At 33.8% G+C, this 14,402-nt stretch overlaps 2 protein-coding genes across 3 annotated transcripts; both read left to right on the top strand.

Annotated features, from left to right (window-relative positions):
* The first annotated feature begins 4,528 nt into the window (after positions 1-4,528).
* Obp73a (Odorant-binding protein 73a) lies at positions 4,529-8,231 on the top strand. The gene is made up of 6 exons (XM_088036516.1): positions 4,529-4,788; positions 4,830-4,926; positions 5,196-5,284; positions 5,569-5,604; positions 7,728-7,884; positions 8,008-8,231. The coding sequence occupies exons 1-6, from the start codon at positions 4,717-4,719 to the stop codon at positions 8,091-8,093; spliced, it is 537 nt and encodes a 178-aa protein (XP_087892642.1). The 5' UTR covers positions 4,529-4,716; the 3' UTR covers positions 8,094-8,231.
* A 3,346-nt stretch (positions 8,232-11,577) lies between these two features.
* Positions 11,578-14,314, top strand: Cpr73D (Cuticular protein 73D). 2 transcript variants are annotated; one of them, XM_088036367.1, is made up of 4 exons: positions 11,578-11,673; positions 12,255-12,862; positions 12,906-13,726; positions 13,772-14,314. In XM_088036367.1, exons 1-4 carry the CDS (start codon positions 11,659-11,661, stop codon positions 14,251-14,253), a joined length of 1,926 nt encoding a protein of 641 aa, XP_087892493.1. In that variant the 5' UTR covers positions 11,578-11,658; the 3' UTR covers positions 14,254-14,314. The 2 variants fall into 2 exon arrangements, with proteins under 2 accessions (XP_087892493.1, XP_087892494.1); XM_088036368.1 differs by lacking the exon at positions 11,578-11,673 and adding an exon at positions 11,856-12,202.
* The last annotated feature ends 88 nt before the right edge of the window (positions 14,315-14,402 follow it).

The raw sequence follows: 14,402 nt of genomic DNA, 5'->3' as shown, positions 1-14,402 counted from the left end.
CAGCGTGACATTCTGCGTAAAATGAGACCCAAATTTGTTGAGTTTGCTTAATAAATAAACGAGGCATTGGCCAAAAACTGTTTTGAGAACGTCATTTTAGGGTGATTCTCAATCAAAATTTTCAAAATGAAAACGACGTTTAATAGCTTTGAATTATACATCAGTCGAAAGAGGAGCTTGAAATCTATCTACTGGCTAAATTTGAGATCAACCGGACAAATAGCTTACGAGTTATGGCCAAAAATATAAAAAATGAAATTTTTTTATCGATTGAGTCGCATTTTTTTTTCGCGAAAAATCGACTATCGAATTTTGGGCTTTTGATAACATTTTCTAATGTAAAATGAGCCGAGAAAAAGAATGGCGCAAACCGCATCTCAATATCTCTAATAGTTTCCGAGATATTTAACTTTGAAAATTGGGAAAAATGAGAAAAAATGAAAATTAACTATCCGAAACTTTGATCGGCCATAACTCAGTTATTTGTTGTCGGATCTGAATTTAAATACCAGATTTGGAATCTGCGTAAAATTCTGCGTTCAGTGATGTATAATAACTCAAGTTTACTCTAATAAATAAGCGAGATATCGATATGAGAAATTTGGCATAGTTTTTTAATCATGAATTTTTGCGAAAATTTGCAAATTTCGAGTATTGGAAAATCTAAAAACTATTTCTTATGTAAAAAATCGCGAGAAAAACGATGCCGCAAACCGCATTCGAATATCTGGAATAGTTTTCGAGATATTGAGCACGAATTGTTTGGAACCTTCAAAAATTTGGCCCTCTGGCGACAACCCAAAAATTCAAACGACCATAACTCAGTTATTTGTTGACGAAAATTGAAAATTCTCATGTTTTTGGATTCAGCGTGACATTCTGCGTAAAATGAGACCCAAATTTGTTGAGTTTGCTTAATAAATAAACGAGGCATTGGCCAAAAACTGTTTTGAGAACGTCATTTTAGGGTGATTTTCAATCAATATTTTCAACATGAAAACAACGTTTAATAGCTTTGAATTATACATCAGTCGAAAGAGGAGCTCGAAATCTATCTACTGGCTAAATTTGAGATCGATCGGACAAATAGCTTACGAGTTTTGGCCAAAAATAAAAAAAATGAAATTTTTTTAACGATTGAGTCGGATTTTTTTTTCGCGAAAAATTGACTATCGAATTTTGGGCTTTTGATAACATTTTCTAATGTAAAATGAGCCGAGAAAAAGAATGGCGCAAACCGCATCTCAATATCTCAAATAGTTTCCGAGATATTTAGCTTTAAAAATAAGGAAAAATGAGAAAAAATGAAAATCAACATTTCAAAATTTTAATCAGCCATAACTCGGTTATTTGCAGTCGTATCTGAATTTAACTCCCAGATTTGGAATCTGCGTAAAATTCTGCGTTCACTGATGTATAATAACTCAAGTTTACTCTAAAAAATAAGCGAGATATCGATATGAGAAGTTTGGCATAGTATTTTAATCAAGAATTTTTGCGAAAATTTGCAAATTTCGATTATTGGAAAATCTAAAAACTATTTCTTATGTAAAAAATCGCGAGAAAAACGATGCCGCAAACCGCATTCGAATATCTGGAATAGTTTTCGAGATATTGAGCACGAATTGTTTGGAACCTTCAAAAATTTGGCCCTCTGGCGACAACCCAAATATTTAAACGACCATAACTCAGTTATTTGTTGACGAAAATTAAAAATTCTCATGTTTTTGGATTCAGCGTGACATTCTGCGTAAAATGAGACCCAAATTTGTTGAGTTTGCTTAATAAATAAACGAGGCATTGGCCAAAAACTGTTTTGAGAACGTCATTTTAGGGTGATTTTCAATCAATATTTTCAACATGAAAACAACGTTTAATAGCTTTGAATTATACATCAGTCGAAAGAGGAGCTCGAAATCTATCTACTGGCTAAATTTGAGATCGATCGGACAAATAGCTTACGAGTTTTGGCCAAAAATAAAAAAAATGAAATTTTTTTAACGATTGAGTCGGATTTTTTTTTTGCGAAAAATCGACTATCGAATTTTTTGCTTTTGATAACATTTTCTAATGTAAAATGAGCCGAGAAAAAGTATGGCGCAAACCGCATCTCAATATCTCAAATAGTTTCCGAGATACTTAGCTTTAAAAATAAGGAAAATTGAGAAAAAATGAAAATCAACATTTCAAAACTTTAATCAGCCATAACTCGGTTATTTGCAGTCGTATGTGAATTTAAATCCCAGATTTGGAATCTGCGTAAAATTCTGCGTTCAGTGATGTATAATAACTCAAGTTTACTCTAAAAAATAAGCGAGATATCGATATGAGAAATTTGGCATAGTTTTTTAATCATGAATTTTTGCGAAAATTTGCAAATTTCGAGTATTGGAAAATCTAAAAACTATTTCTTATGTAAAAAATCGCGAGAAAAACGATGCCGCAAACCGCATTCGAATATCTGGAATAGTTTTCGAGATATTGAGCACGAATTGTTTGGAACCTTCAAAAATTTGGCCCTCTGGCGACAACCCAAAAATTCAAACGACCATAACTCAGTTATTTGTTGACGAAAATTGAAAATTCTCATGTTTTTGGATTCAGCGTGACATTCTGCGTAAAATGAGACCCAAATTTGTTGAGTTTGCTTAATAAATAAACGAGGCATTGGCCAAAAACTGTTTTGAGAACGTCATTTTAGGGTGATTTTCAATCAATATTTTCAAAATGAAAACGACGTTTAATAGCTTTGAATTATACATCAGTCGAAAGAGGAGCTCGAAATCTATCTACTGGCTAAATTTGAGATCGATCGGACAAATAGCTTACGAGTTATGGCCAAAAATAAAAAAAATGAAATTTTTTTATCGATTTAGTGGGTTTTTTTTTCGCGAAAATCGACTATCGAATTTTGGGCTTTTGATAACATTTTCTAACGTAAAATGAGCCGAGAAAAAGAATGGCGCAAACCGCATCTCAATATCTCAAATAGTTTCCGAGATATTTAGCTTTAAAAATAAGGAAAAATGAGAAAAAAAGAAAATCAACATTTCAAAATTTTAATCAGCCATAACTCGGTTATTTGCAGTCGTATCTGAATTTAAATCCCAGATTTGGAATCTGCGTAAAATTCTGCGTTCACTGATGTGAACTGAATAACTTAAGTATACTCTTAAAAATAAGCGAGATATCAATATCAGAAGTTTGGCATAGTTTTAGTCATGAATTTTTGCGAAAACTGCGTTTTGTATGTAGATGAAGATAATTTTCTTTCAAAAGAATGAGTTTTGATATCGAAACTTGTGACGGTTCCAAAGTAAACTATTTAAATCGTGCATAAAATGGAAGAAATAACTAGAATAGCGTTGAAAGCTAAGGAATATTCTTTCCTCTAAGAAGGAATTTCTTCTTTATACCAAGTCCAAAATTGTGTATGACGATACAATTTACAACGCATACAGGGGGTTAAATTGTATTATTATTCATAATTATTTGACACTGATAAGCGGCCGTTTTACTTTATCATTACGGACGCCATAAAGAGTCACTTTATGGACACTAAACTATACCGTAGAATCGTAAAACATAGATTATTATACAATCGGAAGTTATTTTTTATCTTCTTTAATAAGTTATAGCGTTTTAAAGTTGGCAGCATTCAACTGATTTGTTTAAGAAATTGAAAAATAAAACTAAGAACAAATTATGTTGAATTACTCATTAACAACTTGATAACGAATTGTATTAATAAAAATCTACATTTCCCATATTTTTCTGGTTTTTAGATTCAATTTTTGGTTGATTTTCATTTGGCAACATTTTACTTAACGTATCAATTGACACACTGTATGATGCGAGTGGTCGCCATGACAATTAATAAAAAACGGATTTGTTTGACTTAATTATTTATAAACTTGATTAATGAAATGGAAGAAATGTTTTGTAAATCCAAGAATTGGGCTTGATATAATCGATTTGTTACCATCTGTGTAATGTTGGTTGCATACACCAGACGCACTGAGGCGGAATTCAACATAAAAATTATAAATAAATAATTAATTTATAATTTAATTAAAAGAACATTTACGGAAATATAATTAATTAAAAACCCTCTGATTGTTGAAACCACTTCGAAACCAGTGAAATGAAGGAAGCTAATAAACAATTTCAAACTCGACTTTCTTTACCCCGTTTAGCAAGTCGTAATAATATTAAAATTAAACATGAGGAGGAAAAGGAAATGATCTAATTGCGCACGCTTTGTATCCTTACACAACACCATTCGGAACCTAATAAATTTGAACCAATTTCGTTCAAGATCCCAATCGACTTATCTTCTTAAATCTCCCAATGTGTACTTAAGCAGCAAATTAATGTCAGGATGGAACTTAACAAGTGTAACTGATTTACCATCGTTGCATCACAACCTCCCATTGTACAAATTTTGCCCCAAAATCATTCGCATTTATCTTCATCATCTTCACACAACTCAAGCATTACTATTATTTAACAGTGAAAGTCCATTGCGGTGAATATTTATAAAGGCAGCGTTTGTAGACATATATTTACATGATTTCATCAACATTCGAGCGATTTTTATTGGTTCTGTCACACTCCCCACATTTCTTGCAAACCTGTTACAATTAAAATCTTCTTGTATGTAATTCGTCTTGAGCCGCGGTGGATCACTTTATTTCACTCGGTGAAGAAGTGCGGATGGAGTTGAAAATGTGCGCGAAAATATTTGTTATTTTGGCGGTTGTTGCTGTTGTTAACAGCGAGACACAGGTAAGATTTTTGTTGTTTGATCGAGCTAATTCTTCGTCTAGGTGGCGAATAAATGTGAAATTCCACCCACGGCGCCGAAGAAGATTGAAGATGTTATCAATCAGTGCCAGGATGAGATCAAATTGGCGATTTTGTCAGGTAATGTCCATGAAAATGCCATTCTCTGCTTTAAGGTCACAGTTTGATTTTCTCATTTTTAGATGTTTTGTTAGAGATTAACGTCACAATAATTATATGTTTGGAAACGGAATTTTTTGCTTATTAATAATTTATGACTTATTTTTGTTTTCGGTGAGAACATAGGGTAAACGTGCCTGAGTCGGACCTGCACTTCTTAATCTATCTAGAAAGCACGATAAATTTACTTTCTACCATTAAATTTAACAGGTTCTGTTTTTTTCTCGCAGAGGCTCTTGAAGCCCTCAATCACCAAAACCCCGAGAAGAGCAGAACCAAGCGCTCCACATTCTCCGACGACGAGAAGCGGATCGCCGGGGTGAGTCCTCCAGTTTCGTCAATGACCTCTTCATCAACAATAACCCAAACATTTCCCTCAAAATTAAAGTCTCGACATACATTTTGCAATCAGCTTTCTAAACTGGTTATCATTTACTCATTGAAAACAGAACTTTACTTAAAGTTACATAACTTGCATCAAGTTGCACACAATGTGGTCCCAATTTTCGGTTTGGTAATTGCAAATTAGCGAATGAAAACTAGATCTGGGTTTATTGTCGATGAATGTTAATTAACTGACTTTTAGCACGATTTCTGTTTTAGTGCCTGCTTCAGTGTGTCTACCGTAAAATGAAAGCGGTAAGTGAATTTTTGGTGGAAATTTGGTAATGGAATCAAAATTTCGTAACGTTGTCACGGTGATTAAGTTGCATCAAAGAAAGTTTTGGCAGAAGGTAATTGTACTGAGGAAAGTGCTTAAAATAAAAGTTGTTTGCTCCATTTAAACAAAAAATTGGAATCTTTGGAACGATTTTGGGACAGTTTACGATATGATGATACAAATTCTTTTGAATATTTCAGAATTTGTTAGTTTTGAACTACTTATCGACCGCATGAAATTTCAAAATTATAACTGCACTAACGGAATTTTTAAAATTTTTATTGAAAAATTAAATAAAAAATTAGTTTAACTTTTGTAAATTATTTATTTGGAAAGTCATAAATTTTAAAATTTGAGAATTTACTGGTTTTAAACTACTTTTAGTAAAGACACTAAACTACACCAAATTATAAAATATTTTTTAATTTTTCACTTGAGAGATCAACTAAAACTTGGCAGTTTTATCAGAGCGTTCTACTAACTATTGTAAATTCTTTATTTCGGAAGATATAAGCTTCAAATTTTGCGTATTTACTGGTCTTTGGCTGTTGATTAAAGCCACCAAATTAAAAAATTATAGTTCTACTGGAAAATATTTTAAAAATTTTCAAATATTGGGGATTTACCTACTGTTTTTGAACTATGTATAAAGTTACCAAATTGGAAAATTATAAATAGTTTTATTCGGGGAAATTAAAAAAATTTAAATGAGAGACCAACTAAAAATTAACGATTATTTATTTTGAGAGATATAAATTTCAAAATTATAGTTTTACTGAAGAATATTTTAAAAATTTTGAAATGAGAAATTAACTAAAAATGAGCAGTTTCATCAGAGAGTTTTCTATTAACTTTTATTATTTATTTTGTGAGATATAAATTTGAAATATTGGAAATATTGTTTTTCGACCGTCTATTAAGATCACCAAGTTAGACAATAATTATAGTATTACTCGAGAATATTTTCAAAATTTTTGATTGAGTGACCAACTAAAAATTAGCAGTTTTATTAGAGCGCCCTATTGACTCTTGCAAATTATTTATTTTTAGATCTATTAGTTTTAAAATTTGGGGATTTACTGGTTTTAGACTACTTATTAAAGGCACCAAATTAAAATTATAGTTTTACTAGAGAATATTTTAAAAATTTTTGACTGAAAAACCAAGTAAAAATTTGTAGTTTTATTAGACAGTTCTATGAACTCTTTAAATATTTATTTTCAGAGCTATAGTCTTTAAATTTTGTAAATTTACTGGGTTTCGACGGTTTATTAATGCTATTTATCCGCAAACACCAAATTTCGTCAGAAAATGCTAAGCATTTTTAGTATTCTTAGTATTTTTGATAACTAGTTTGAGAGATTAGCTAAAAATCAATAATTTTGGGAGTTAGAGGCTTCAAATTTTCAGAATTTTGTATTTTTTGTTCGTTTTTTTTTTGTTGAACCGTAAAATACGAAATTATAGCTGAAATGGAGAAATTTGACAAATTTTTGATTAAAAGACCAACTAAAAATTATATCACAGGTTTAATTAGTACAAAAAACTAGAATTTTTGTGACTTGAGTCATTTCGTGTACAAACGTTATCAAAATATGATTAAAGAAGTTGAAGAATATTGCTAAACGTATATTTCGAAAAGTGGCACATTTCTTATGTAAAGGTCTAACTATAATATAATTTATTACTATTGACGTCCATTATGAAATATTGGACGATTTCTCTGCCATCATAATTACTGTCTTTATGCTTGTCGCATTTTTTCCTTTTTTTCAACGCACCTTTGACAGTTTAAGGTTAATCGCTAATTGAAATGCAAATTATGCCGCTGAAATGTCAAAATCGTTAGATAACAGTGCTACCACTACACAGAAAAACGTCGAGCCGCCTAGACTAGATAACGGTGACAATTTTTCCAGTTAATTGAAACTTTCTATTTTTAATTGAAACAATTGATATCGGTACAAGGCCTGCCCTTGGTTTTTCTAGAATAAATACTTTTATGCAACTTCACATTGCAAAACCGCAATTGAGGAAATGAGGCTCTAATACCAGTTTGTTATACCATTATGCAAACTTAAACAATTATATTTTGGCTTAGGTTAATGACAGAGGCTTCCCCACAGTGGACGGCCTCGTAGCTCTCTACACCGAAGGCATAACCCAGAAAGACTACGTCATTGCGACCCTCCAATCGGTGAACTTTTGCTTGAACAAAGCCCAAAAAACTTACATCAAAACGTCTGAATCCCTCCAAGGTTCGTATCTGTTTAAAAAAAGTTGATTTTCTCACGGGTTATGACAGGTATTTGCGTAATTTTATCGCCTGACCTAATTACCCAAGAAATTATCTTCTGTTATTGTTTTTTGATTTGTTACAGAACATGGAAAAACGTGCGATATTGCCTATGACGTGTTCGATTGTGTTGCGGAGAAAATCGGAGACTATTGCGGCCAAACGCCCTGAAGTCATGGCCAGGAAATTGGACCATTGCGACATTAGCTACTAGTCAACAAAATTTAGCGATCACCCATCAAATCATTTTTTTAATTGCTCATAGTTTGTACATAAGTACATTGACACTTAATAAATACTTAGTTTTAACGAGTCTAATTACTAATAATGAATGACGAAACTGTTAAATTATGAAAATTAAGAAAAAAGTTACCTGAAACAGCAATAAATTCAATGTGCGAAGTTGAAATTAAGTCCTAAATTTTGCGGGGATTTTGCTGTTTTCCCGCAATAAAATTAATAGACTATAGAGTTATTGTTTATTGTCGTAACTTCGCTAGAGGATGTTACAGACGTCTTATTAGAATATCTCATAAAACCATCCACCCATTGTATATTAAAAGAAAGATAAAGAGAACAATGCTGTAATGTCGTTTGCAAAATTTTAACGATGCAGTCAGATACCATAAAGCGCGTCTTGTACGGTTGGGTGGCTCAAGTTGGAATCACTCTGTATATTAAAAAAAGAGCAATTTTTTTTGATTCAGCAATGAATGACTCACTCTGCGTATAATTAAAATGTTTTTTTTTGCGTATATTGATTTAGTATCGATAATAAAACATTATAGGATTGTGTCAAAAAACATTTAATATGTTTGTATAATTGGTTGCCTACATTCCAATTTTTTTATTACGTATTACAATTAATAAATTTATGCCTATCAGAGCTGTTCGTAAAGGAAATTTTCGACTTGTTTAATAAAAAAATTTCATCATTTTTGTATGTATTATTTGTTTTATTTTTTTTGCGGGTGGAGTAACACACATAGCGATTGACTTCTAAGGCTAAATTTCGCTGAAAGAAATTCATCTTTTCAAAAATTGCTTCAAATGTATTAGTAATCGTTAAGTTGATCATTTAATTTGTGTTTAATTTATCAGTTATTGTCCTAAATAGTTAAAAAATAATATTTTTTTGTTTATTTTGCCTAGTTATTGGCCTACTCTGTCTTCACTTTGTGTTTTTGATATGTTCAATATGTTGTTTCCTTTCCCATTCGTATTTTAATTTTTTTATTTTTTTGGAATAAATGAAATATCAACTTATTTACCTGCAACTCTTTTTTACTAAAATGATGAAAACTGAATTTCCATTCTTATTTCCGTAGATAAATACCACAAAGTGTGTTGCAATCTAAGTTTACATGAAGGCTTATTAAACCTGCCAATCACTGGCTACGTTACCCTAACAAACTTCAAATTTTCAAAATTTTCGATTATTGTCAAAATATTGTTGTTTCGGCGGGAAAAATTTTAGAATTTTTGATATCAAAAAATTAGCAATTTCAACATAGCGTTTTATTAAGTCTTGTAAATTATTTATTTTTTGGTTTCAAATTTTCAAGATTCACTATTTTTGTAATGTTTATTAAGTACCCGAAATTTTAAAATTACATCTGGATGGTGGAAACTTGAGAAATTTTAATTACAAAATTAACGAAATTTTAGCGTTTTTTGCAAAATATTCTTCAGTAAATTATTAATTTTGAGAGCTACTGGCTTTAAATTTTATTTTTTTTTTTAATTTTTAATTAACTGACACTGCGGTGTGAAAAAGTTTGCAAATTTTAATTCAAACTTGATTTAAAAATAACAAATTTTACCAGGACATTCTCTCAAGTCTGGTAATTATTTTGGTTTAAGAGTTATTCACCTAAAATTTTCAGAATATACTAGCTTTAAATTCTTAATCAAGCACACAAAATTCAAAAATTTATGCTACGATGAGAAAGATTTTCGAAATTTTATTTGGGAAACATTCGAAAATTTTTCAATTTTATGTAAATAATTTATTTTGAGGGTTACGGACTTCAAAAGTTCAGGATTTACTAGTTTTTGATTGTTTATTATATACAGAACATTATAAAATTATAGCTGCAGTGTGGCCAACTTTACAAATTTTAAAATTAGAAATACAACATAAAGTAAAAACTAGAAACTTGATCGGGACATTTTGTTAACTCCTATAATGATTTTCGGTTTTTACTAGATTTGAACTCTTAGTTAATCAAACAAAATTTTGAAATTTTTACTACGATAGAAAAGATTTTATATATTTTATTTGGAAGACATTCGAAAATTTTGCGATTTTATCAGAACACTTACTGATGTAAATTTTTTTTTTGGCTTATGAGCTCCAAATTTTCAAAATTTACTAGTTTTTGATTGTCCATTAAAGACAGAAATTTACAAATTTATAACTGCATTGTAGATAAATTTACAAATTTAAAAATTTTAAAAACCCGAATTAGAAACTGGAAATTTGATCAGACGTTTTGTAATTATTTTGGTTTGAGAGTTAGATTTTACTAGTTTTGAATTTATAGTAAAGCACACAAAATTTTGAAATTTTGACTACGACGAAAGAGATTTTAGAAATTTAATTTGGGAAAACATTCCAAAATTAAATGTAAATGTAAATTGCTTAGTTTGAGAGTTATTAACATTGAATTTTTTTAATTTATTCTTTTTGAATTGTTTAATAAACCCAAAATAATAACCACATAGGTAAATATTTGTTAAGATTTCACAACCATTTTTTTTCTACAAAAATGCTTGTAACTTTTGCCTCTCTATTTTTTTGAATTAATTAACTAGGTAATTACTTGTCAATTTATGGTTTTTATAATAAAATAAATAAGACTTCTTTAGGCCTAAAACCTAGAACAGGCTATAAATGGTTTTAACACATCCACCTTTGTTCTTCGCAACATTCCAGCAGATCTACATAGAAGATCACATGTTAAAAAACGGAAAACATTTGGAGGCTGATCCTCATGATCAGTTCAAACTTCACTGCAGCGTTAAAATTTTACAAACGACTTCAGTGCATTGTTTGATACACAATGGATGACTTTTAAAAAGATATTCCAACAACCCGACTGTAACATCTTCAACAAGGTTACCACAAAAACTTAAAATTGCGACACCCACATTCTTGAAATGTTCCTGATCGACCTCAACTTCAAAATCTGATAAGTTCACACGATTAATTATTGCAGCTTTGTCTGAATGAGATCGAAGGTGAAGTCAATTTCGGCAACTTTTTCTCAGTTTTGTGGGAATGTCGCTGGATTTTCATAATTGTGGAATTTTGTCGCTAATTAGGGAGGATCTAGGAGGCCTTGGAGGTGTGACATTTCAATCACAACGTCAAGATGTCAACGCACAGGGCCTACCAACATAATTTCAAATTCCAAAGACTAGTTGAATGAGTAATTGTCATGAAATTTGGGCGGGTTTTATTTAAATGACTTACCATTTAAGTCTTAATGAAACCAATGCCCAGAAGAACAACAATAACAGACCTTGAACGGATTTATAAATGAGTCGGTTATGTGAACATATACCGAGTGTTTCAAAGAATTGAAACATTTTAACTTGAAATTAGACGTAATTAGGCTAAAAAACCCAGCAGAACTAATTTTTACTTCAAAATGAGCATCGAATCACATGATATCCGGTTTTGTGGGATAAAACTGAACCACAAGAAGCAAAAAGCTAGTCTAGTGTGAAGATGAGGACTATAAGGGTAAGAATTTCGTAAGATAGGTTATTACTTTTATCGTTAGAAATTTGTGAACAATTGACCAATAAATTTTACCGCGACTGGAGGCCATTTGTCTAATCCAAGAGTAATTTATTTGGGTATCTTAATAAAATCTTAAGCTGATGGCTTTTAAGTTTAATTACGTTAGTTTAATCAAACTGTGACAACTATAAAATAGATTTTTCCCTTAATTACGCACCCACTCTTACCATCAAAATCTGAGGTCCCAACTTAATTGTAATCACCAGACCAAGGAATGATTTGCAAGGGCATCTCTGGGATCTTTACGCTAGAAAGCACTCTCTCGCATTACAATGGTCCAGTTGGATGTTCATCAAGTTTCATTTTGCAAGCAAACAGTGCTAAAATGGTCGCTTATTTGCATATGTCTTATTAAAAACAATGCTGAATAAAAAATAGTGTTGGTGCCCCACTATTGCAACCACCACTATATAAAAGTTCTTTATGGATTTTGGGGTTCAGTAGCACGTGTGGCAAGATGTGGGGAAATGTGAGTGGAGAAGTGACTCGTGTTTTGGATCTAATTCTTAATTTTTGTGCAGTGGCCATCATGGTGTTTTCTTCTGGTTCTTGCGACGGTTGAAGCTGCTGATGATGACTACAACATTGTTCATCGCGACGGATCGTTCCAGTTTGGATATAACAACCCTGACTCGTACCATCACGCTGCTGGTAACAGGAATAACGTCGTGAGAGGGGAATTCGGCGGAAGGAATCCTGGAACTGGTCGGATTGACTCGGTGGAGTACACTGCTGGTCCTCGAGGATACAGACCGCGAGGGAAAAACATCCATCGGAAGTACGACTTGAATCAAAATGGTCCGCGTCCTATTGGGTCCAAGGATGACCCGTACTACGATCCTTTCGAAGATCCCAGTTACAGTTTCCAGTTTAAAACGAGGACTTACAACAGACAAGAGAATGCTAACAGAGCTGGGGATGTTACAGGAAGATACAACTACATAGACGACGTGGGGGAATTGCACAACGTGGAGTTCATCGCCGGGAAGAACACGGGATTTCATGTGAAAACACCGTTTCCAGATTCAAACCCGAGGGCTTACTACGGAAGGTTGTTCTACAGGGGGCGCGGGAAACCGATTCCTAGAGGAAGAACGTCGATTCAGAGAGGTCTCGATGGCAGTTATCGGTCAGTTGAAAGGTTAAATATCTTCTGATAACAAAGATTTTAGGTTTGTTTCAGCGGGACCTGATCAACGGAGGACGGAAACGAGCGACTCCTCCGGACATGTTAGAGGGTCGTACACTTATTTGGACGATAAGGGAGTGCAACACTCCGTGCATTACATTGCAGGACCTGAAACGGGATACAGAGTTCTTAAGAATGTTAAAGGACCGCATTTACCGACGGTGTACCCGTTCGGGAGCCCCGATATTATTCCACCGGATTTCTACGACTACACGAAGGATGATGTTTTTGATACCGCCGCCAGTGGGCACGTGAAACCCAGTGGGGGCGGCGCGAGGCCCGAAAGGCCCGACAAGGATGACTCGTTCGACAATGATAACGTCCCGGCGGCAGGAGGCGACGGTAGCGGGGATGATTTCAACAAGCCCTCAGGAGGCGGTTTTGATGGCGATGAGGGTGGAGGGTTTGATGGACCGTCCGGAGGCGGTGGGGGTGGCAACAGACCAGGAGGAGGTGGTGGTAGTGCAAACAGACCAGGAGGAGGTGGTGGTGGTGCAAACAGACCAGGAGGAAGTCGACCACCTTTACCACCGCGGCCGACTGTCCCAACAGGAGACGATTTTGGCGACGATAACGATTCAGGCGACGATTTCGAAGGTGAGTTATTCGGACCTTCTGGAGGCGGCGCCGCGTCTCGTCCACGTCCATCAAAACCTACCAAACCCTCCCGACCTGTGGGGGGTCCCGGAACCCAAAGACCAACCGACGATGGTTCTTACGAACCCGGCAATGATGGCGCCTACATTCCCCCAGGTGACCCCAACCAAGACGACGGTAGCTACAAACCAACTCCTGACGAATCAGGTGCGTATAACTGCCAAGAAAACCAAATATAATTTAGGAGTTTAGGAGGCGAGGCGCCACGTCCTGGTGGTTTTGGCGTTACGCCACCACCACGTCCTTCACGTCCTGGTAGTACATCTCCTCCACGTCCAATAGATGACTACGACGACGCTAACGGTTTATTTGGAAGCGAATCAAACGCTCGTCCTCCACGACCTCCGGTAATCCAGATCCAACCAGGACCTAGTGGTGGTAATTGTCCCCGGTGTTCTGGTACCATCGTCACAAATGTTGGCGACAAACTCTTCACGGTCCCTCCAGGTGTCTCGGTGCGGGCTCACGTGCAGTCTATTGATTTGTTGCCTTTGGTTTCTAAAGTTCCTTCACCTAGTGAGCAATACAACGAAGAAATGAACATAAAAACAGAGCAGCTAAATTCGGCAGCTAGTGATATAGTCAGCAATACTACCGCTACAGAAAGTACGATAACGACGACGATAGCGAGTACTACAGAAGCGGACGTTGAAGCGACAACAGTTGATGAATAATTTATTTGAACAATTATTTTTGTAATATTTAATAAGATTTTTAATATAAAGTTAATTGAAAGATTAGTGAATTATTGTGAGAACTCTTTTATGCGCATATTTAATTTTTCCCAAGGTTGTTATTACTTAAAGAAAATTGTTTAAACAAT

The sequence above is a fragment of the Gnatocerus cornutus genome, chromosome 5 (assembly GCF_029298725.1).
Source record: "Gnatocerus cornutus isolate USDA-ARS CGAHR chromosome 5, icGnaCorn1.1, whole genome shotgun sequence".
In the NCBI taxonomy this organism is placed as follows: Eukaryota; Metazoa; Arthropoda; class Insecta; order Coleoptera; family Tenebrionidae; genus Gnatocerus; species Gnatocerus cornutus.
Note: the sequence above shows the minus strand (reverse complement) of the source record. Positions and strands in the feature narration are given on the sequence as shown.